We start from the raw sequence: 22,872 nt of genomic DNA, 5'->3' as shown, positions 1-22,872 counted from the left end.
ACACACATGAAGCAGAGGTTTTCAAAGGCCACGTGGCCACGTGGGGTAAACACATATAGTCAGTAATGACAGGGAGCCACAAAAGCACAATCAAAGCATCAGAAGACTGAGAGCAATGAGCTGAGTGAAGCAGGCCAGAAAGAGAAATATTGTGCACTAACACATATATATGGAATCTAGCAAAAGGGTCCAGACGAACCTATTTGCTGGGCAGGAACCGAGACGCAGGCGTGGAGATCGGATGTGTGGACACGGAGTGGGAAGGAGGAGCTGGGACACGGAGAGTGCAGCGCTGCCATACAGACACTGCCAGGCTTCTCCGGTGGCTCAGCGGCAGAGACCCACCACCAAGCAGAGGTGTGTGCGCTAAGTCATTCAGTCGTGTCCGACTTTTTGCCAAGCAGGAGATGTGGCTTCAGTCCCTGGGCAGGGAAGATCCCCTGAGGAGATGACACCGCACTCCAGTATTCTTGACGGGAAAATCACAAGGATAGAGAAGCCTGGTGGGCTACAGTCCAGGGGCTCGCAAGAGTCAGACATGGCTTAGCAACTAAACAACGTGTAAGACAGCTAGCTAGCGGGAAGCTGCTCTATAGTACAGGGAGCTAGCTTGGTGCCCTGGCATCACCCACAGAGTTAAGCTAAGTTACAGCGCTCAGCTAAGTTACCCACTTAGGAGGGCGTGGGAGGGAGGGATATAGGTATGAATATAGCTGAGTCACTTCTGTTGCACAGCAGAAACTAACACAACCGGTGTAAAATCCCAGCCTGCCAATGCAGGAAACGTTAAGAGACTTGGGTTCGATCCCTGGGTCCAGAAGGGCCCCCGGAGGAGGGCATGGCAACCCACTCCAGTACTCTTGCCTGGAGAATCCCATGGACAGAGGAGCCTCGCGGGCTGTGATCCACAGCGTTGCAAAGAGTCGGAAACGACTGAAATGACCTAGCAGGCATGCACGCATGTAAAACAATACACTCCAGTGCTTTTTAAAAGCAATGAGCTGGGATTTGGAAGAAACTCCTGAGTTCTCTCTGGCCACAAGCTTCCACCCAATCACTAAGCTCTCACTGGTGAACCAAAGCCGACCCAGGATCTAACCCTGGGACTCTGAGCAAGTTTATTTATTTCTTTGTGCCCCAGCATCCTCAATGGGACCCAAGGTAATGGCTATACTGGCCCCATGGGCTCTGGAAGGTCAAGACCCATGCAGGCTGGTGCACAGACACAGAGGTCCGATGATAGGAAGAGAAGGCTCTGGACCAACCTGGGTGCACCCTCCTCACACCTCCTCTAATGCTCTGCGGATGGTGGACGCTTCCAAACCCAGCTGGTGGGTTAAATGCTAATGTTCCATACAACAGTCTTGCTCATGCCATCTACTAGTGAGGAGAAAATACTTGACACAGCAAAATAAAGCTTTTAAAGCCAACATAATAGGCTTCCAAGCACTTCCTTTCTTTGTAGCTAGAAGGCATATATGGCTTGAGAATTTCCAAGACGACTTTAAGTGTCTTCATTTTTTGTTCTCTGCATTACGACTCCCCTGGCGGGTCAGATGGTAAAGAATTAGCCTGCAACGTGGGAGATCCGGGTTCGATCCATGGGTCGGGAAGATCCCCTGGATAAGGGGATCTTTGGGTAAATGTAACCTAAACCACACATTCAGGCATCCATCCACCCAGAGGATGTTTACTTAGCTTCAGCCTCCTGTCAGGACTGGGTAGGGACCAGCAGAGAAGGCTCATGGCTTCATGTTCTGTTGGTAAATAGAACACCATCCCCCAAGACCACTTAGGACTCAAGTGGAGGGTATGGGCAGGCATTTCAGGGCACACTGACACGATATGCTCCCTTTTCCCTGAAGGGATTAATATGCTTACATATATTAAGGAAAATTCCAAGACAGGCAGAGGACAAACATTTCAAAAAACTCTGTACAGAACATAGAATCACATGTGTATGTAATCAATTACCTTACTATTGCTTCTTTTATTAACTTTGAAAAATCCCAGAAATTTTTTCTTCTCTTTGTCTGTCTCGTCGTTGCTGAGTGAAGATTTTCTAAAGGTTTCTGAAAAAAATAGAAGTACTAAGTTATTTTCAGCATATGAACCAAGAGATTAAACACTTTAAAAATCTCAACAAGTGCTTCTTTGTTTTACTCTGCTCTTAGACTTTTATTTCATTCTTATAAGAGAATAAAACCATTAACTATTTCTTTCAAAGCATTTTGAGCCACCTCAAAACCCCCAGCTGGGTTTATGAAATTAGTAAATGTTTTTACAATCTTTGGTATTAAAAAAAATAAATCCAAAAGTTCTAGGGCAGTACTATGCAACAGAAAAATTAAGGGATGATATAGGTAATTTTATTTTTATTTTTTTTGCTACTCATGGTTTTATTGAGGTATGATCGCAAATATAGGTAATTTTAGATTCTCTAGTAGATGCATCAAAAAAGAAGCAGATGCAATTAATTTCTATATGTTTTAGTTACCCAATAGATCTAAAATATTATCATTCTATCACATAATCCATATAAAAGTATTAATGCGCTGTCATATTCATTTCGGTACGAAGCCTTCAGAATGCAGTGTGCCTGGCACAGTGCATCTCGACTGGGACTGGCCACAAGTCACGTGCTGCCAACCACGCCTGGCTGTGACCATCAGACTGGACAGCACAGGTCTCATGACTGAGACATCTGCGCAAAACACCTGCATTACGCATCACGAGAGTGGCGGTCCAAGACGGAGCTAAGCAAGTGCATTCACAGCTGCCCTGCCTGCAGGGCCCACTGGTTTCCAGAACTTGGAGGGACCGCGCTGGCTTCCCCGGGGACGTCTGAGACAGCCACATCAGGCCCCCGTGTGACCTACATCTGCGGACTTTCCTCCCTCTACATCAACCAGAATGTTTTCCTTTCCATTTCAGGCTCTAGGGGCCCATTTTTCTTCTATTCTGTTCTTTTATTCTTGACCTCTGAATGCTCCATCTTCTCCTCTTCCTGAAGTTTTCTTCGTTGGGATTGTCAAGCTCGAATGGGGATGCTCAGGTTCTAGGTGAGGACACCAGAGCCCAGGCAGGGAGCTGAGGACAGAGGCACGAGCTGCGGTCTCCAGGGTGGGGCGGGACTACCTGCAGCAGCGTCCCTGGGGCCTGGGGCCATAGGAGACGCCCACATGCGAGACTCTGGCATAGGGCCCAGCATCCTGCACTCAAAAAGCACCCTCACCTTGGGTGCATGAGCTGTGGGGACCGCTTGACAGCTAGGGGAGCAGCAGGTTAAGGGCGCTGCGGTGTGGGCGTGCTCTGGCCCCAGTATACTCATCTGCAGGTAAGGACGCTGCGGTGTGGGCGTGCTCTGGCCCCAGTATACTCATCTGCAGGTAAGGGGGCTGCGGTGTGGGCGTGCTCTGGCCCCAGTATACTCATCTGCAGGTATGGGCACTGTGGTGTGGGCGTGCTCTGGCCTCAGTATCCTCATCTGCAGGTAAGGACACTGAGGTGTGGGCGTGCTCTGGCCCCAGTATACTCATCTGCAGGTAAGGGCGCTGCAGGGTGGGCGTGCTCTGGCCTCAGTATACTCATCTGCAGGTAAGGTTGCTGTGGTGTGGGCGTGCTCTGGCCCCAGTATCCTCATCTGCAGGTAAGGGCGCTTGGGTGTGGGCATGCTCTGGCCCCAGTATACTCATCTGCAGGTAAGGACACTGAGGTGTGGGCGTGCTCTGGCCCCAGTATACTCATCTGCAGGTAAGGGCGCTGCGCTGTGGGCATGCTCTGGCCTCAGTATACTCATCTGCAGAGTGAGCCTGGCAAACTCAGTGCCATGAGGCCTCTATGACCATTATTATCCACTGATCTGTTGACACTTTGAAGGCCACTCATCTGTCCTTTTCTTCCAAGACACAGATACGGCCAGAGGAGAAGACATTTAGGTGATGCCAAGAGTCGGACGCGACTGAGCGACTTCACTTTCCCTTTTCACTTTCATGCATTGGAGACGGAAATGGCAACCCACTCCAGTGTTCTTGCTGGAGAATCCCAGGGACGGGGGAGCCTGGTGGGCTGCCGTCTCTGGGGTCGCACAGAGTCGGACAGGACTGAAGTGACTTAGCAGCAGCAGCAGGAGAAGGGGAAAGTGAATTACTCCACACCGCTGCCAAGTGCCGAGGGGCAGGGCGCCAGTCCTCTGGCACCATGGGGACTGGATTTCACAAACTCTGCCGCCAAAATACCAACCCGAACCAGGCAGACATCAATGAACTGCTCATCTGCTAACCTAGAATTCCATATTCCAACTAGAGTAGGCTGACACGGAAGTCAGCGCCCCTGCAACATGCATTAACACAATACCGTCTTCACAGTGAAGCAAAAACCAAGCCCCTGGGTCCCTTCAATCCGTCAGTAGCAAAGGCTCCCATTTTAGTCACAAGGGTCAGGCCTCCCAGCTGCATGCAGGTGGCTCCAGCCCGGCCCATCAGCAGCCTCACAACACACGACAACCAAACCAGCAAGGAGAGCGGCTTCAGCGGTGAGGTATGCACCTCCCCAATGCGCATGTGTACATGGGGTTCATGGTTAATGGCATCAAACCCGTTGTTAGGCACAGAGCCTTTAGTAAAATATTCTGTGCTACAGAGTGAAACTGCATGTGAACGAACAACAGTATGCACCAACATGTGTGTGTGTGTTTTATTTTTTAATTGAAGGCAATTGCTTTACAGAATTGTAAACTGCTCTACAGAACTGACAGAAACCAACTGGTTTCTATCAAAGATCAACATGAATCAGTCATAGGTTTACCCATGTTGCCTCCCGCGTGACCTTCCCTCCCACCTCCCTCCCAAGCCCACCCATCTAGGTTGCTTCTAGAACTGACTGCTCTGTGACCGGATGTGCAAAGTGCAGGAAATGACAGTGCCTGAGAGTTGAGGGAGCAAGAACACATCACAGGCACACGGGCTGTTATGTCAACCTCACCACCATAGACCGGGTCAAAATCGAGCCTCTCATTTCTCTCCCTGGACGGGTAGCGGCAGGTCTTCAGCATCAGGATGGAGGCTCTGGCCACCCCAGCACAGCGTCGCCCCTTGAGGCCCAAGAGACTGCAGCCCCCAGCGATCCAGCTCTGAGCTGAGGCCCAGGCAGACTGTCTAATCTGTGCCTCTAGACTGATGGAGCCCCTGGTGAGGTGTGCGACTGGCAGGCACTGGGGGAAGGATGATATGGGGAACAGAGCGGGAGCACTTGGCTCTCCTGACAGTGTTCCCATCAGCCAAAGCTCCACGTGGTACCCAGTCAGGCCTGGAGAAAAATACTCATTTAGGAGCCTGAATCCATCGCTCTAAATGTGTTACAATTTGAGTGTGGACTTTATTTTGACGTATTCTCATTTACTAAGACTTAAATATGAATACAAGCGGGGGGAGGACATACTTCATCCTCAAAGCACATACTGTTTGGAAACATCAGAATGACTTAGAAGGTGATACAGGTGAGCTGAGGGATGCAGAGGGATGGGGCATGCAGCAGGGACCCCTGAGGACTGGCTCATCTGAAACATCCACTCTTCCGGATGTGGAAACAGAACAGCCGGCAGCAAGGGGAACCAGGCCTGCACTGCGTGAAAACAACGTTTGTAAGTGCCCATCCTCATCACAGGACCGCTGGGTACGGGGTCAAAAAAGAACAGTCATAATAGCTCTGATCCAGCTTTTCCACACTTGCAGCTAGATGGTATACCTACATCAAATCACTCAGAACTGATAAAGCCTTCATATATATGAGCTTTCTGTTCAAAACAACTATCTGTTCATGGTGCTGCTTTTTTTTTTTTAATTGGACTATAGTTGATTTACAATATTGTGTTAGTTTCAAGTATAAAGCAAAGTGATTCAGTTACCCACATACATAGATACATGTATATATACACACTCTTTCCAGATTGTTTTCCACTACAGGTTATTATAAGTATCGAGTATACTTCCCTGTGCTATCCAGTATGTCTTTGTTGTTATTTTATATACAGCAGTGTGTATATGTTAACCCTAAACTCCTAATTTGTCCCTCCCCCACTTTCCTCTTTGGTAACTGGAAGTTTATTTTCTATGTTTGTGAGGCTATTTATGCTTTGTAAGTAAGTTCATTTTTATCATTTTTTTTTAGGTTTCACATATAAGCGACATCATATATTTCTCTTTATCTCCCTCACTTCACTGCGTAAGATCATCTCCAGGTCCATCCATGTTGCTGCAAACAGCATTATTTCACTCTTGCTACGGCTGAGTAATATTCCACTGTGGCCGTACCTTCTTTATCCATTCAAAGGTTAATGAACCTTCGGGTTGTTGCCATATCTTGGCTACTGTAAACAGTGCTCCTGTGAACACTGGGACGCAAGCATCTTTTTGAATTAAGAGTTTTTCTCTTTTCCAGATATAGGTCCAGCAGAGGGACTGTAGGATCATATGGCAATGTTTTTAGTTCTTAAAGGAACCTACAGACTGTTCTCCATAGTGGCTGCACCGATTTACTGGGTTGGTCAAAAAGTTCACTTCAATTTCTCCATAAGATGTTACAGAAAAAAACCCGAACGACTTTTTGGCCAATCCAATACATTCCCTCCAACAGTGCAGGAGGGCAGGGGGGCTCCTTTCTCTCCACATCTTCTCCAGCATCTATTATTCATTTATTTATTATTTGTAGACTTTTAACCTATGGCCATTCTGATCAGTTTTGATTTGCATTTCTCTAATAATTACTGATGTGGCGCATCTTGTCACATGCCCGTTGGCCATCCAAATGTCTTCTTTGGAGAGACATCTATGGCGTTTCTTAAAAGAGAGACCCTCTATTTGTAGCAATAATCTGCAGCGTCTGATGGAGGAGGTAACAGATGAGGAACATGAGGGGTGGCTGAGGCCACAGCACTGGCACTCACAGCACCCGCACTGTGGTTCCAGACCAAAGCCACGGGACTTTCTGCATTATTTTTTGTATAGAAGTGAAGTCTACTGTTAAACACTTTAACAAATGTGGACAGAAATTTCTATACAATATGAACACTCATAATTTTAATGATCCTCTTAGAGTATGTGTGTGCAGAGTCCAAAAGGTTTATATAGATCTCAATACATGTGTGTGCATCCATGTCTATGTAAATATGTTCATACATATGTATATATGTATTATTAAGTATAATACATATCTATTTATAATAAATATAATAAAGTATATACAGTTTATAAGAAGGGAATGCAAAATCTGGACTAATCACGTCCATATTTGTCTATGACAGAAAAGGTCAGATTTCCCAGTGCACACTGCCCGTTTCTGCAGCGGGCAGGACGGACCCTGAAGGCAGGCAAGAACAGGTAGGATGGGTACAGTGTCTCTTGTACATGGACCACTTCTGCTCTACACTCAAATTCTGTGTTCATAAAGGGCCCATTTTCTACAATGACATCTTTTCACACCAATCAGAACCACACAGCAAATCCTCACACAGGGGACGTTGTTCTCTTAGCCAACCAGGGAGTCAAGAAACCAAGTCGCAGCCCCAGTTCAGCCTGGCCAGACGCTCCCCGAGGGCCACCCTGCCTCCCCTCCAGTCACTCCATGCATCACTGTCCTCGCCCAGAGCCATGCAAGGCACAGTCTGGCAGGCAGCACTGGGCTGACGGTACCTCGACAGCTCAGGGAAGGCTCCGATTTCGTTTTGGTCAGAAGAACTGGAAAAGGCAGGCAACAGAGAGTGAAGGCAGGCTTCTCAACCCACAGTAGCACTTGACAAGGCCTGCAGCTATCTGCGCCCCAAAGGAAAAGGCCAAGTGCAAAGCAGGCCTACATCACTGAACTTGATCCCCTAGAATCCTGCTACCGCCTGGCTGTTAAACACCATCCTGGAAGCAGGTGGCAGCAAAGCCTCTGTTTTCTCTAGTTGCCACCACCAGGATTTCCAGGGCAGAGCAGGCCTTGCCTGGGACACATCTCCTGCCCGTGGCCTTCACCCTTCCCCAAGCAGCTGCTGGCTGGGAGGTGGTAAAACTCCAGAGGGGCAAAGGAAAGGGCTCCTCATGGAGAGGAATGTTCTCTTCTGGGAGGGAAGCATATGGTAGGGATGCCAATCAAATATTTCATGGCCCACAGGGCACACTATGGTCCAGACGGAAGGGATGTTGGCCCCAGGGGCAGCACACACCCCCTAAGCCAGGTGATGGTCCTTTATTTTCTGGGGAGGCTACCAGGGTCGTAGGGCGAGGGTCCCTGGGAGGGCGCCCAAGGCAGAGAAGAGGGGGACTTGGGGCCGGGGTAGCCATTCTCCTGGCACAGCAGTGTGTCCTGTCCTGCGTGGGTACAGGAAGAGGGAGCTTGGGACTTGAGGGAGTCTCCCCTCTTGCTGCCTCACACACATTCCCAGAAGACCACAGTCTTGCTGGGCCCAGTCCTTAATGCAGAGATTGGTGTTATATGCTTTTCCCAGGTATTAGGTTCTACATCTCCCAAGATGGGCTTTCCTGCTGGCTTAGATGGTAAAGAACCTGCCTGCAATCCCTGGGTTGGGAGGATCCACTAGAGAAGGGAACGGCTACCCACTCCAGTAGTTTTGCCTGGAGAACTCCATGGACAGAGGAGCCTGAAGGGCTACAGTCCATGGGGTTGCGAAGAGTTGGACATGCCTGAAGTGACTGAGCAAACGAGTGAGAAGGAATTTTGCGACTGGTCTCGATCACGAGCAATATTTGAGACCTGGGAGTATTTAATGGCAACTGAAAAGGAAATCCAGGAGAAGGTGGTTCACGTGTGGTTTCTGAGAAGTTCTTTCAGAGCAAAAGCCCTAGTATTCTCATTTTTCCCCTTTCTACATATTTCATGGACGCTCACAGGAGACAAGGGGTAATGGGTATGCTCACTACTGGGGGAAATGGAGAAGGAAATGGCAACCCACTCTACTATTCTTGCCTGGAGAATCCCATGGACAGAGGAGCCTGCTGAGCCATAGTCCATAGGGTCACAGAGAGTCGGACACGACTGAAGCGACTGGGGGAAAGAGGTGTAATTACAGTCTGTGTATTTTACTTCCCACCCACTCCCGCTCTGGTTTGGACACAATTGGAGATGCCTGCAAACGTGTGTCCCCATCGCTCTGCATGAGGGCTCACAGGCAGAGTCAGTGGCACCGCATCAAAGACCCAAGGTGGCCTCACCTCTCTTGTTGTCCCAGGCATACAACTCCTTTATCCCCAGCTCGTTCAGGGACTTGGAAAGCTCCAGCTCCTCACCAGCCACGTTGTCCCTGAGGAGCACCACGTGCTCTGGGCTGACCTCACACTTGGCGCAGATGACCGGGAGGATGCTCTGCAGGGGCACCTCGGGGCTCACACGCACCACCGCCTTCTGCGTGCGCAGGTAATTCACCACTAGGCGCACCGTTTTCTGGAAAACACACCAGGTAGAATTCCATAAGCACATCTTCCCACAGCTCTGTTTACACTGCAATGGAACAGGGCAATATTTTCTTTGGACCACGTTCTTCCAAAAGCCACTGGTTGTGGGGGAAAAGAGCAGACTGAATAGGGAACGGTAAATGTCTAGAACAATAAATTGACCTTCCCATCTCTTTTGCTAATGAACAAGCTATGAGCGAAAGGGGGAAATGAGCAGCAGCGAGGATCCCAATTTGAAATCCAACACATACGTCGTCTTTCAAGGATTCTAAACAGACCTGAGCACAAGGCACTAATATATTTTCTAAAGGGAAATACTTTGGCTGTATGGTGAACAATCCAAGATAAGGAAAAAGCATCACAAAACATCAAATTTTTGTTAAAGAAGCTAAAATGCCCAGATAAATATATTCATATCTAGTAGCATGTTGATACATGAATTAATATTCATATATATACACTACAAACATACATTTAAGCTAGAAAAATATATAGGCTCAGATGGTAAAGAATCTACCTACAATGCAGGAGACCTGGGTTTGACCCCTGGGTTGGGAAGATCCTCTGGAGAAAGGAATACTTACCCACTCCAGTATTCTTGCCTGGAGAATTCCATGGACAAAGAAGCCTGGAGTGTTACAGTCTATGGGGTCGCAATATCAAGTTTTCATTTAAGAAGCTAAAATACCCACATAAATATATTCATATATATTATAATGTTAACATATAAATCCGGAGAAGGCAGTGGCACCCTACTCCAGTACTCTTGCCTGGAGAATTCCTTGGATGGAGGAGACTGGTGGGCCGCAGTCCGTGGGGTCGCTAAGAGTCGGACATGACTGCATGACTTCCCTTTCACTTTTCACTTTCATGCATTGGAGAAGGCAATGGCAACCCACTCCAGTATTCTTGCCTGGAGAATCCCAGGGACGGGGGAGCCTGGTGGGCTGCCCCACCAGGCAGAAAGAAAAAAATCAATTTGTCTAAAGCTGATTGTAAACGCCTGCAGATCGAGGGGCCCATTGGAAGCTGTGGCAGGTCGAGGTTCAAGCAGTCAGCTTCTGTTTGGCCTTTACTGGTCACCACAATGCTCTAAGATCCTGAGGAGTGCCGACTGAATGACATAGGTCTCACACTCCCTTCCAATCCGAGGCCAGGGTTTAACGAATTTTAGAAGGAAAGATGGAACCATGAATCTTTTCCATGCTTCTCAAATTGAACTCCTATATAACCCTGGGCTCAACTGCCCCTGGAATTTGCAGCCAGGGTTCAGGGAGGTAAGAAGAGTCACAGAGTATAAAAGGAATTTCCTTGAGCATTGATTTTAGTTGAAGAATTAGGGGAAACTCAGAATATGTGTGTGTGTGCGTGCATGCTTTTGTGTCCGACTCTGCAACCCCATGGGCTGTAGCCCACCAGGCTCCTCTGTCAGTGGAATTTTCCAGGCAAGAATACTGGAGCGGGTTTCCACTTCCTTCTCTGGGGGATCTTCCCCACCCAAGGACTGAGTCTGAGTCTCCTGTGTCTCCTGCATTGGCAGGCAGATTCTTTGCCACTGAACCACCCAGATATGGCACCAATTAAAAGTTATTAATTATCTAAACCTAGAGGACATGACCTGTTGGCCAAAGTATCATGTTTAAAAATAAGGGAATTTAGGAGATAGTTCAATAATCTAAAAGAATGAAATAGCATTGATTTTCATTGGAGATAAAAGCTTTATTAAAAAGTACAGTAAGCAGACGAAGCTATCTTTAATCAATATGAAAAAGCCTGAAACCTATGCATAAAATATTCTCCAAGGACAAGGAGTAAGTATTTCTAGCATTAATTTTTCAAAAGGGAATCCCCTTCTATTTCGTTTCTCAGAGAAGATCTTGGAATCTTCCACATATTCCAATCTCTGCCATGGACAGAAAGGCCTCCAGAACTCTACTGGAACCTTTAGGACTAGTCAAGTAGGGTAGTCATTGGCTATTTGTGTTATTTCAATTAAATATAAGAAACGCAAAGTTCAGTTTTTTGATCACACTAGCTGCATTTCATATGCTCAGCGGCTATGTGTAATCAGGGGCTGTTGGCTCACAGGGAACAGAATTATAGACCATTTCCATCTTTGCAGAAAGCGCCTGATTAAAAGACGGAAAGAATCTTTGCAGAAAGCATTAATGCATGGCTCTGCTCTAGAGTGGGTCCTTTTTTTGACATCTGAAGGAGCAGTGTTACACAATGCACATTATTCAAAGCTGTGAACTTAGGTCTCCTAAAACTCAGTTTAGGGCCTAACTTTGCCTACCATGAAAGTGCAAACCTCAACCATGGCATGTGAAATTTAGACAGGAGAGACCCCAGTGGCCCACTCTGCTACACCTGCTGCACCCTGGGTCCCAGGGAACTGCACACGTCCTTATATGACACACGGACTCCCGTACTACTGACCTCAGGCACCTTAGGGGGAACAGGCTTAACTTTCGCTTCAGGAACTTTTTCTTTCAGAAATACGGTGTGCACATTCAAGGTCCCAACTAAAGTATTTGGCTTAAAATTCAAAGGCTGTTGGGTTTCTGAAGACCGGATCTCCAGGGCATGGTTGGAAGGATTCAGGTGGTTCTGAAGGCAAAGTTCAACCAGTAGGTCCATCATTGCGTGGCTGGAAGAGAGAAACAAACCATGGTCAGGGGGAATGTTGGCACTCTCCCTTCTGCTGGTTGAGAGAGGTCAGGACTAACGCACCAGTGGGTAGAGGAGCAAACTGGTCATCCTTATGAAGAAAGAGAACAGCCGCTGGTCATTTCCTCATTCATGACTCTACAGAGATATCTTAATACATTCAACACTAAGCAACCACAGTACCGAAAACACCATCAAAATCAGAATAGCTGGGAAAATAGTTGCATTTCTAGGTAAACTCATGAGTATGTTGACCTCAATCTTGTAAGATCAGCACAGATGATATTAACTTCTGGGCACAAGGTATAAAATTTTCATTCTTTGCAAATATAGTGTATCTTAAACAGCAAAATTTTAAGTTGAAGAAGACAATGGCTTTCTTTATAGCTAGAAAGTATGCTTTTTAAAGACAGAGAAAATGAAAATCATGTTATTGAAATGTCAAAAATTTTATAACGTCTCCTAACACAGATCATTACTTACTAAGGGCGCTAAAAAGGAGTGGATTGTCCCAAAGAATAGGAAATTTCATTTCCATCATTCATATTAAGCTGGCAGAATGCTTTTATATTTCAAGCTGACCTCTCTTTTCCTACACATTTCCTTAGCAGTGGGGCATAAATCCCTCACAAAAGTGTAGGTCTTGTCTTCTGATCTATTTCTTAACCAGGAATTGGCATGGCAATTATTTCAGGTCATAGTGGAGTTTTCCAGGTGTCTGGCCCTCAGGCGTGTGCAGACCGAGGACTCATGCACACCTGTGAAGGCGCAGGCTGCTCGCCATCTGGTCGCCATGCACCATGAGGGCTATAGCGCTGAACACTGACACCACAGGCAAAGCTTCAAGACGCCCTGTTTCCCCAAAAATATCAATGATGTTCTTGCTGACACAAAACATCTAACAGCCATCTCCATGACGATACTTACTCCCACCTACTCTCCAGGAGGTAGTTAGGTGATAGCCTATGTCCTAGCCAGGAGACCCTGGAGTCACACCTAGGAGACTCAGCACCCCACTGGCTCCCAGGACTCTGAAAGGGCACTCGGTGGGGCCAGGGCAGCACTAACCCTCACAAGGGCTATGAAGGTGGGCCTGCTGGCTAATGATGCTGTCAGCTTGGATTCCCTCAGCCTCAGAAAAAAAAAAAATCATCATTTTCTCATAAGTTTAATACATCAAAACAGGAAGTGACATCACCAAAGACTTCAAGACACCAAAGTCCATGAAAAAGAGACTTCCATGGAAAAGTTAGCATAGAAAAGAGAGTTCTAAGGCTGCTATAATAATGACCTATTATCGTTACCATGTTCTGTGTGTCCCCCATTAGCCCAGAGCCATTCTGTGCAGATGACACTGCTCCCTCTCATTCTTGTCATCCTGGTGGTTGGGGACCACTCTCCTCTGGTTTCCGTGAGGGACGTGGAGGTGGGGTTGGCACCGGGTCCCATAAGATGCCGACTGTCACTTCACCTCTCTAAACTACACCCACAGTTGGCTGTCATGCTGTGCTTAGTTGCTCAGTCGAGTCTGACTCTTTGAAACCTATGGCCTGTACCCTGCCAGGCTTCTCTGTCCATGGAATTCTTTAGGCAAGAATACTGGATTAGGTAGCCATTCCCTTCTTCAGGACATCTTCCTGACCCGGGGATTGGATCCAGGTCTCTGGCATTGCAGGCTGATTCTCTACCATCTGAGTCACCAGGAAAGCCCACATCCATAGTCCACTGCCACCAAATAAACCAATATGGGTAAATTCTCAAACCAAAAGTTGAATTAATCTTAGATGATAAACCACAAAGAATACCAAAGCAACTAATGTAACCTTCTGTTCTTCGAATCCACTAATTGGTAACATGTTTGAGAGATCAAATTTGACGTGAAAGGGTGCAGACCCACTCTGGGGCTTTTCCATCGCAGAGAATGAACTCTTCTAGTAACAGCAGAATCTAGGATGTATCCTGGCATGCCCTAGCAGGAGAGTGGTGTAGTATTCAGTTCTGTCTGGATAAAGAATTGGGTGCCCCCATCTCCACCAGCGGACTAGCTCTCCTCCACAATCAGTGGGTCAGCACCCACCCAGCTGTTCTTGCTCTTCTGTCGTCCTTGATGACGAAGCTGCAGGGATGTTGCCAACACTTTAGGGTGGAAGCAATTCTCAACAAAACGCCTGTGAGGGAGGGGAGGGGAAGGATTTCCAAGCAGAAAATTTTATGTGCTGGAGACCTGTTTCCTCAAATTTATCATTCAGTTTGGTGAAGGGGAAAGCAAAAGCAAAAGAAAGACCATAATAATAAGATTCAGCACCACCACACCCTGTCCATGGCCTGTGCTGAAATTGTGAGCACAGCGCCCATTATCAACTCAACTGGACCAGCCAAGGGTCACAGCGTTGCTTCTGAGGGCTGGGACCCAGGCCAGGCCAGAGGGTTTCTGCAGGAAAGTGGGGAGGTTTGGGGCACGAGAGGCACTCAGACGTGGGAGATCCCTCTGGCCTGCAGGCCTCTTCCTGGGGCTCTTGGACAGACACGGCAGCCTAATACAGACTGATCTGGGTCGCATTTAAGGGGCTGGATACACAGTATAGGGGTGGACACGAGGACACGGGTCCAAAAGCATCAGTTCATCTCACGTTTCCTGGAGGGCCTCCCACTCAGGTGATTCCTCCCCAGGCTCATGGAAAGCGTGATCTGAGTTACCACTTTCTACCCCACACTTTTCTGGACAGTGTCCTCAGAAAACAGGGTGGCTGTTGTGCACTGCGAAAGTGGCTGTCAACTGGCATTTAAAGCCCCGAGCTCCAAAAGGCTAGCCAGGCCTTTCAGGGTCTCTGGTGCTCCTGGAGAAAGACGCCCGGAAGGAAGAGGGCGCCGCAGCACCCAGCAACACGGGGTGCATTCTGGTTGGGTTCCAATCATGAAAACTTGTGTTTTTCTTAACTGCAACCTCAGTGTCATTAACCTCTATCTCGGAGATCATGTGACGTGAGAGTCTAAAGCTTCCCGTGTCCAGGTCATATCGGGGCAGGTTGTTTTCTGTTTCTCTCTCAGTAGCTGAGTCAACCAGCCCGCTGGGGGACCTGGGACACAGCCCAGAAAGCTTTAAAGTTGCCTGTCAGTGTTTGGTTTTTAAAGTGCATGTGGTTTGGGGGAGAATGGATACATGTACATGTATGACTGAGTCCCTTTACTGTCCACCGGAAACTATCACAACATTGTTAATTGGCTATACTTCGTTAAAAAAAATACTTGTGAAGTTTGCATGCTACATTTAACGCAGAACTATTGCTTCCTACGTGTAAGTTAAATTTATGCTTTGATGCACCAGCTTTCTCTTGATCTGCCCAGCACTGGAGTGGAACTGTGTGTTCCCAGTGGTGCTGTAATCTTGTTAGTGGCACGTGGAGCCACAGGAGGGCCAGGCCAGGAGACTCCTGGAACCTGGCTGGCCCCCGAGTCCAGGTCCACTCATCTTTCCTTCTCAATCCAGGTTCTAGCAACACTAAACTTTCCCCTTCTCACACAAACTAGTCCTTTTGCAAACGCTATTTATTTCCTTCTGTTTGCTGGGATGTCCTCTTCCTAGTGTCTCATGAAAGCTAGGAGTTCACTAATGAATAAATGATCATTTCCATTTTTTCAGTCTGTTTGGATCCCAGTCTGTTCAGTCTCCCACAAAAGGAGACTGTCTCCTAGGATGACTGGTTTAGCACCAAATCCAAAACAGTAACAGCATCTTCTATGAAAGATTAAATCATGGGTTCAGTAAAGAATACCCCCACCTTTTCACAGGGTAAGCAAGGAGTTGAGAGTTTATGATCAGCCCCTTAACCAGGCTATTTCCTTGCAGGAGAGGTTCTCATAAAGAAACTTAGTAGTAGTTGGAAACTCTTGATGACATTCTGCATCAACGGAGTGACTGTGCTTTTTTTTAACTCCTCTTAGATTTAGCTCAAAGAAGCAATGACTTAATAAGGCAGAAACATTTGGGAGGTAGTCACTAGAAATGGTGAATTAGGACCAGGATAATCAAATGTATTATAAATTCAATAAGATTCACCTCCCGTTAATGTCACATAAGGGTTTATATCCCAGGAATTTTCTCCGGGAGGATTTTTAAGGCAATGAAGATACTCTGTATCATACTATAATGGTGGACATGTCATGATACATTTGTCCAGACCCACAGAATGTACAGCATGGAGCGTGAACGCTGGTGTAAACTGTGGACTTCAGGGGAAATGATGTGTGCGTGCTGGTTCATCACTTGGAAGAGAGGCACCACTCTGGTGAGAGATGTGATGGCGGGGGAAGTCGGGTATATACAGGGGGTGTGTGAAAAATATCACTGCCTTCCTCTCAATTTTGCTGTGAACTTAAAACTGCTCTGAAAAATAAAGTCTTTTTAAAAAAAGGGTATTCTTTAAGTAAAAATGTAAATCAAACTAAACCAAACCTGACTGTTAGCCTGTTATATAGAAAATGTTCCTCTGGCAGAGTCCCCTGTGCCAAAACTGCCCTTCCCAGCTTCATCCCTTCATGTCCTGGTGCTGAAGAGAAGCCAGCTCCCTTCCTTCCTCTGCAGGGGGCATGGCCCGCACCTTGATGGGCAGGTGAAGGAAGGAAGATCAGGGCTGGGCTCGCTCCCCTTCCCCTTCACCTGGGAGCAGGTGAGCTCTCTCCAGAAGAGGCACCAAGGACCATACCTATGCCACGGGGGTCTTATACTGTTGACAAGGCCTGGGACCTGCAAATCCATGCAGAGTTGTAAACTCGGTTATTACAAAAGGGGTCTGACAGCCTGCAGCAGCAAAATTGCAGCACTGAACACCGAGAAAGGTTTCCTGTGCTCTGAGAAGAGAATGCTGCCTTCTCCTGTCCCAGGCCCCTGGGGCATGCATGCCGACTGGACAGGAGTTAGCTGACCACATCAGGATGACACAGCCCTAACACGTGAATACTTGACACCATTTATGAAGCACCCTTTTGCCTAAGGGCATTGTCCCTTCAAAGAACTTCTCTCTACTTGTCCTCCGGTTAGAGTGATGGGACCGGCATTCTCCTCCCAGGGACCCTGAGCAGTGCTGACAGCATCCTTTCTAAAAGAGCACCTATCAGAGCATCTTCCTTAAGAAAGTTCCAGAACACCTGTTCCCATGTCTCATCTAAGAACAGACTGGACTTGTGTTTTTAAATCCAAAGGAAACTTTAAAAACAGACAGAAAGAAGAATCACTGCCATATGCAGAATATACCAGACTTTATGTACTAATGTGCTTTCCTTGTGAGAATCTTCCATGTTTGGAAATAGTGTGGTTAAGGTACTAACTGTAAATTATAAATGACCTGCTTATCCTGCAAAAAGGTGGGCATGTTCTCTGGTAAAATGAAGAGAGAAATCACACTGATAAACAGCTAGGCGATCTGGTTTCAGCGAGGGTCAGGATGTGACTTTGGCCCACTCTTATATTATTAAAGAGTAGGAAACATAAAACCAATTCCTGCAGCAAGAAGCTGCAGCGTCAGCAAGTTACAAGCTGCTAAGGGAGCCCACAGGCTGCTCCAGGAAACCTTGGGAAGGGATCAGAACTTACTACTCTGAAAAGAGAAATCTATTTTAATACTTAATCTCTACGGGTGAACCTGCTCTCATTGCTGCATTGCAAAATGGCACCATGATAACTTCTACTTTGGAAGAAAATGAAAACTAAAGATAAAATTGGAAGAATACGTTCAGTTTGAAAACATTTTTCAAAATAATGTTTTTAGTTTTCACGCAGATATTCTGTCTCTCCTTGTGCATTTATAAAACCAGACCTGTGTGTAATTTAAGACAGGATCTGTGGGTCAATTTTCTTAAAAAAGAAATATATAACTAGACTGATAGAAGTCATAGTTTCACATGTGTACACTTATTCACAAACTCATTAAGTCGTACACATTCAATGTCGCAGCTTTTATAGGTTAATCATACTTCAATAAAGTGATTTGCTAAAACGTAACTAGAAATTGAGCCCAAATAGTAGTATAATAACGGTGAATAAACCTTAATACATTCACTGATAAACTTCAGTTCAGTTCAGTTGCTCAGTTGTATCTGACCCTTTGGGACCCCATGGACTGCAGCATACCAGGCCTCCCTGACCATCACCAACTCCCAGAGTTTATTCAAACTCATGCCCATTGAGTTGGTGATGCCATCCAACCATCTCATCTTCTGTCATCCCCTTCTCCTCCCACCTTCAATCTTTCCCAGAATCAGGGTCTTTTCAAATGAGTCAGTTCTTTGCATCAGGTGGCTAAAGTACTGATGTTCCTCAACATCAGTCCTTCCAATGAATATTCAGGACTGATTTCCTTTAGGATGGATTGGTTGGATCTCCTTGCAACCCAAGAGACTCACAAGTCTTCTCCAATACCACAGTTCAAAAGCACCAATTCTTCGGCACTCAGCTTTCCTTATGGTTCAACTCTCACATCCATACATGACTACTGGAAAAACCATAGCCTTGACTATATGGACTTTTGTTGGCAAAGTAATGTCTCTGCTTTTGAATATGGTACCTAGGTTGGTCATAACTTTCCTTCCAAGGAGAAAGCGTCTTTTAATTTCATGGCTGCAATCACCATCTGCAGTGATTTTGGAGCCCAACAAAAGAAAGTCTGCCACTGTTTCCACTGTTTCCCCATCTATTTGCCGTGAACTGATGGGACCGGATGCCATGATCTTCGTTTTCTGAATGTTGAGCTTTAAGCCAGCTTTTTCATTCTCCTCTTTCACTTTCATCAAGAGGCTCTTTAGCTCTTCTTCGCTTTCTGCCATAAGGGTGGTGTTAATTGCATATCTGAGGTTACTGATATTTCTCCCAGCAATCTTAATTCCAGCTTGTGCTTCTTCCAGCCCAGCGTTTCCCATGATGTACTTTGCATATAAGTTAAATAAGCAGGGTGACAACATACAACCTTGACATACTCCTTTCCTTATTTGGAACCAGTCTGTTGTTCCATGTCCAGTTCTAACCATTGCTTCCTGACCTGCATACAGATTTCTCAAGAGGCAGGTCAGGTGGCCTGGTATTCCCATTTCTTTAAGAATTTTCCACAGTTTGTGATGATCCACACAGTCAAAGGCTTTGGCATAGTCAATAAAGCAGAAATAGAGGTTTTTCTAGAACTCTCTTGCTTTTTCTGTAATCTAATGGATGTTGGCAATTTGATCTCTGGTTCCTCTGCCTTTTCTAAAACCAACTTGAAGTTCACTGTTCATGTACTGTTGAAGTCTGGCTTACATGCATCTAAACCTATGATAATATGGCCTGTTTCCCAAGTTTAAGTGAGAAAAGTACACTAAGGACAGAGATCACTCTGTAAAAGAAGAAACACAGACACTCCAGAAACCTGAGCATCTCTAGCATGAACCTGCCCACAGGAACTCCCTTCTATGGATGCTGGGCCACAGGCTCCAATGTGGGTCTTAACTTCTGGCTCCGGGGCCCTTCTGCTGGGAGGCAGCCACAAGGAGGGGCCCCACAGAGGAGCATGTCCTAGTGTTCCCCAATAGTATCACTTTGAGATGCTGTTTTGCATCACCTCTTGGAGGTAAAGACGTTGTATCCTAGGAGACTATTAAGGCCAGGAGCAATGTTCCTCAAATTTTTGTGTACATGGGAAAAGAGGGGAAAGATGGCGGAGGAATAGAACGGGAAGATCACGTTCTCCCTCACAAATTCCTCAAAAGAACATTTCAACGCCGAGCAAACTCCGCAAAACAACTTCTGTAGGCTGGCAGAGGACATCAGGCAACCAGAAAAGCAGACCATTGTCTTCAAAATCAGATTTTTAATCTTTGTTGTCAATTTTGTACATTTAAAAACCCAAACTTCACTACCCAAGTTTACCTGAGAGCAAGATTACTGGCTTGTCCACTCTCTCCTCCTCTGGCCTCTCCTTTTTCTCCACCAGGTGGCCTCTGTCTCTTTTCTCCCCATCTCTTCTCTATCCAACTCTGTGAATCTCTGTGTGTTCCAGACGGTAGAGAACACCTAAGGAACTGGTTACTGGCAGGATTTGTCTCTCTCCTACTCATTCCTCTCTCTTATCCTCCTGGTCACCTCTGTCTACTTCCTCCCTCTCCTCTTCCCCGTATAACTCTGTAAATACCTCTGAGCGGTCCAGACTATAGAGCGCACATAAGGAAGTGACTACTGGCTAGCTTGCTCTCTCCTCTCTTGATCTCACCACATCTCATTCCAGTTACCTCTAACTACCCCTCCATCTTCTCTTCTCCTTGTAACTCAGTGAACCTCTCTGAGTGTCCCTCAAGGTGGAGAAACTTTTCATCTTTAACCTAGATGTTTTATCATCGGTGCTGTATAGATGGAGAAGTCTAGAGGCTACTGTGAAAATAAAACTGAAAACCAGAAGCAGGAAGCTTAAACCCAAAGCCTGAAAACATTAGAGAACTCTTGAATTCAGGAACATTAAGCAATAGGAGCTCATCAAAAGCCTTCATACCTACACTGAAACCAAGCTCCACCCAAGGGCCAACAAGTTCCAAAACAAGACATACCACGCAAATTCTCCAGCAACACAGGAACACTCCCTGAGCCTCAATATACAGGCAGCTCAAAATTATCCCAATACCTTTGAAGTCTCATAACCCATTACGGGTCACTCCACTGCACTCCAGAGAGAAGAAACCCAGCTCCACCCACCAAAACTCCAACACAAGCCTCCCTAACCAGGAAACCTTGACAAGCCACTGATAGAACCCCACCCAAAGTGAGGAAGCTCCATAATAAAGAGAACTCCACAAATTATCAGAATATAAAAAGGCCACCCCAAACGCAGCAATATAACCAAGATGAAGAGACAGAGGAATACTCAGCAGGTAAAGGAACAGGAGAGTTGCCCACCAAATCAAACAAAAGAGGAAGAAGTAGGGAATCTACCGGAGAAGGAATTCGAATATTGATAGTGAAAATGATCCAAAATCTTGAAATCAAAATGGAAACACAGATAAATAGCCTAGAGACAAGGATTGAGAAGATGCAAGAAAGGTTTAACAAGGACCTAGAAGAAATAAAAAGAGTCAAAATATAATGAATAACACAATAAATGAGATCAGAAACACTCTGGAGGCAACAAATAGCAGAATAACAGAGGCAGAAGATAGGATTAGTGAAATAGAAGATAGAATGGTAGAAATAAATGAATCAGAGAGGAAACAAGAAAAACGAATTAAAAGAAAACGAGGACAATCTCAGAGACCTCCAGGACAATATGAAACGCTCCAACATTCGAATTATAGGAGTCCCAGAAGAAGAAGACAGAAAGAAAGATCATGAGAAAATCCTTGAGGAGATAATAGTTGAAAACTTCCTAAAATGGGGAAGGAAATAATCACCCAAGTCCAAGAAACACAGAGAGTCCCAAATAGGATAAACCCAAGGCGAAACACCCCAAGACACATATTAATCAAATTAACAAAGATCAAACACAAAGAACAAATATTAAAAGCAGCAAGGAAAAACAACAAATAACACACAAGGGGATTCCCATAAGGATAACAGCTGATCTGTCAATAGAAACTCTTCAGGCCAGGAGGGAATGGCAAGACATACTTAAAGTGATGAAAGACAATAACCTACAGCCCAGATTACTGTACCCAGCAAGGATCTCATTCAAATACGAAGGAGAAATCAAAGCTTTACAGACAAGCAAAAGCTGAGAGAATTCAGCACCACCAAACCAGCTCTCCAACAAATTCTAAAGGATATCCTCTAGACAGGAAACACGAAAGGGTGTATAAACCCGAACCCAAAACAATAAAGTAAATGGCAACGGGATCATACTTATCAATAATTACCTTAAACGTAAAATGGGTTGAACGCCCCAACCAAAAGACAAAGACTGGCCGAATGGATACAAAAACAAGACCCTCTATATGCTGCTTACAAGAGACCCACCTCAAAACAAGGGACACATACAGACTGAAAGTGAAGGGCTGGAAAAGATATACCACGCGAATAGAGACCAAAAGAAAGCAGGAGTGGCAATACTCATATCCGATAAAATAGACTTTAAAACAAAGGCTGTGAAAAGAGACAAAGAAGGCCACTACATAATGATCAAAGGAACAATCCAAGAAGAAGATATAACAATTATAAATATATATGCACCCAATATAGGAGCACCGCAATATGTAAGACAAATGCTAACAAGTATGAAAGGGGAAATCAACAATAACACAATAATAGTGGGAGACTTTAATACCCCACTCACACCTATGGACAGATCAACTAAACAGAAAATTAACAAGAAACGCAAACTTTAAATGATACATTAGATCAGTTAGACCTAATTGATATCTACAGGACATTTCACCCCAAAACAACGAATTTCACCTTTTTTCAAGTGCTCATGGAACCTTTTCCAGGATAGATCACATCCTGGGCCATAAATCTAAACTTGATAAATTCAAAAAATCGAAATCATTCCAAGCATCTTTTCTGACCATAATGCATTAAGATTAGAGCTCAATTACAGGAGAAAAACTATTAAAAAATTCCAACATATGGAGGTTGAACAACACACTTCTGAATAACCAACAAATCACAGAAGAAATCAAAAAGAAATCAAAATATGCATAGAAACTAATGAAAATGAAAACACAACAACCCAAAACCTGTGGGACACTATAAAAGCAGTGCTAAGAGGAAAGTTCATAGCAATACAGGCATACCTCAAGAAACAAG

The 22,872-nt window shown here is 45.7% G+C and overlaps 1 protein-coding gene across 4 annotated transcripts in view; it reads right to left on the bottom strand.

Moving 5' to 3' along the window:
* The window catches only part of COBL (cordon-bleu WH2 repeat protein), a 305,488-nt gene that overhangs the window by 169,705 nt on the left and 112,911 nt on the right, over positions 1–22,872 (bottom strand). For 2 of the 4 annotated variants that reach the window (XM_042248330.1, XM_060414416.1), the window contains exons 3-6: positions 11,889–12,099; positions 9,210–9,438; positions 7,689–7,733; positions 1,975–2,072 (exon numbers count right to left, since the gene is read on the bottom strand). In XM_042248330.1, coding sequence (XP_042104264.1) covers positions 1,975–2,072; positions 7,689–7,733; positions 9,210–9,438; positions 11,889–12,099 — 583 coding nt within the window. The remainder of the gene's footprint in view (positions 1–1,974; positions 2,073–7,688; positions 7,734–9,209; positions 9,439–11,888; positions 12,100–22,872) is intronic. The other 2 variants (XM_042248331.1, XM_042248332.1) reach the window with 1 other exon arrangement.

This window comes from Ovis aries, chromosome 4 (assembly GCF_016772045.2).
Source record: "Ovis aries strain OAR_USU_Benz2616 breed Rambouillet chromosome 4, ARS-UI_Ramb_v3.0, whole genome shotgun sequence".
Lineage (NCBI taxonomy): Eukaryota > Metazoa > Chordata > Mammalia > Artiodactyla > Bovidae > Ovis > Ovis aries.
The sequence above is the reverse complement of the archived record's forward strand: the minus strand, read 5'-3'. Positions and strand labels throughout refer to the sequence as shown.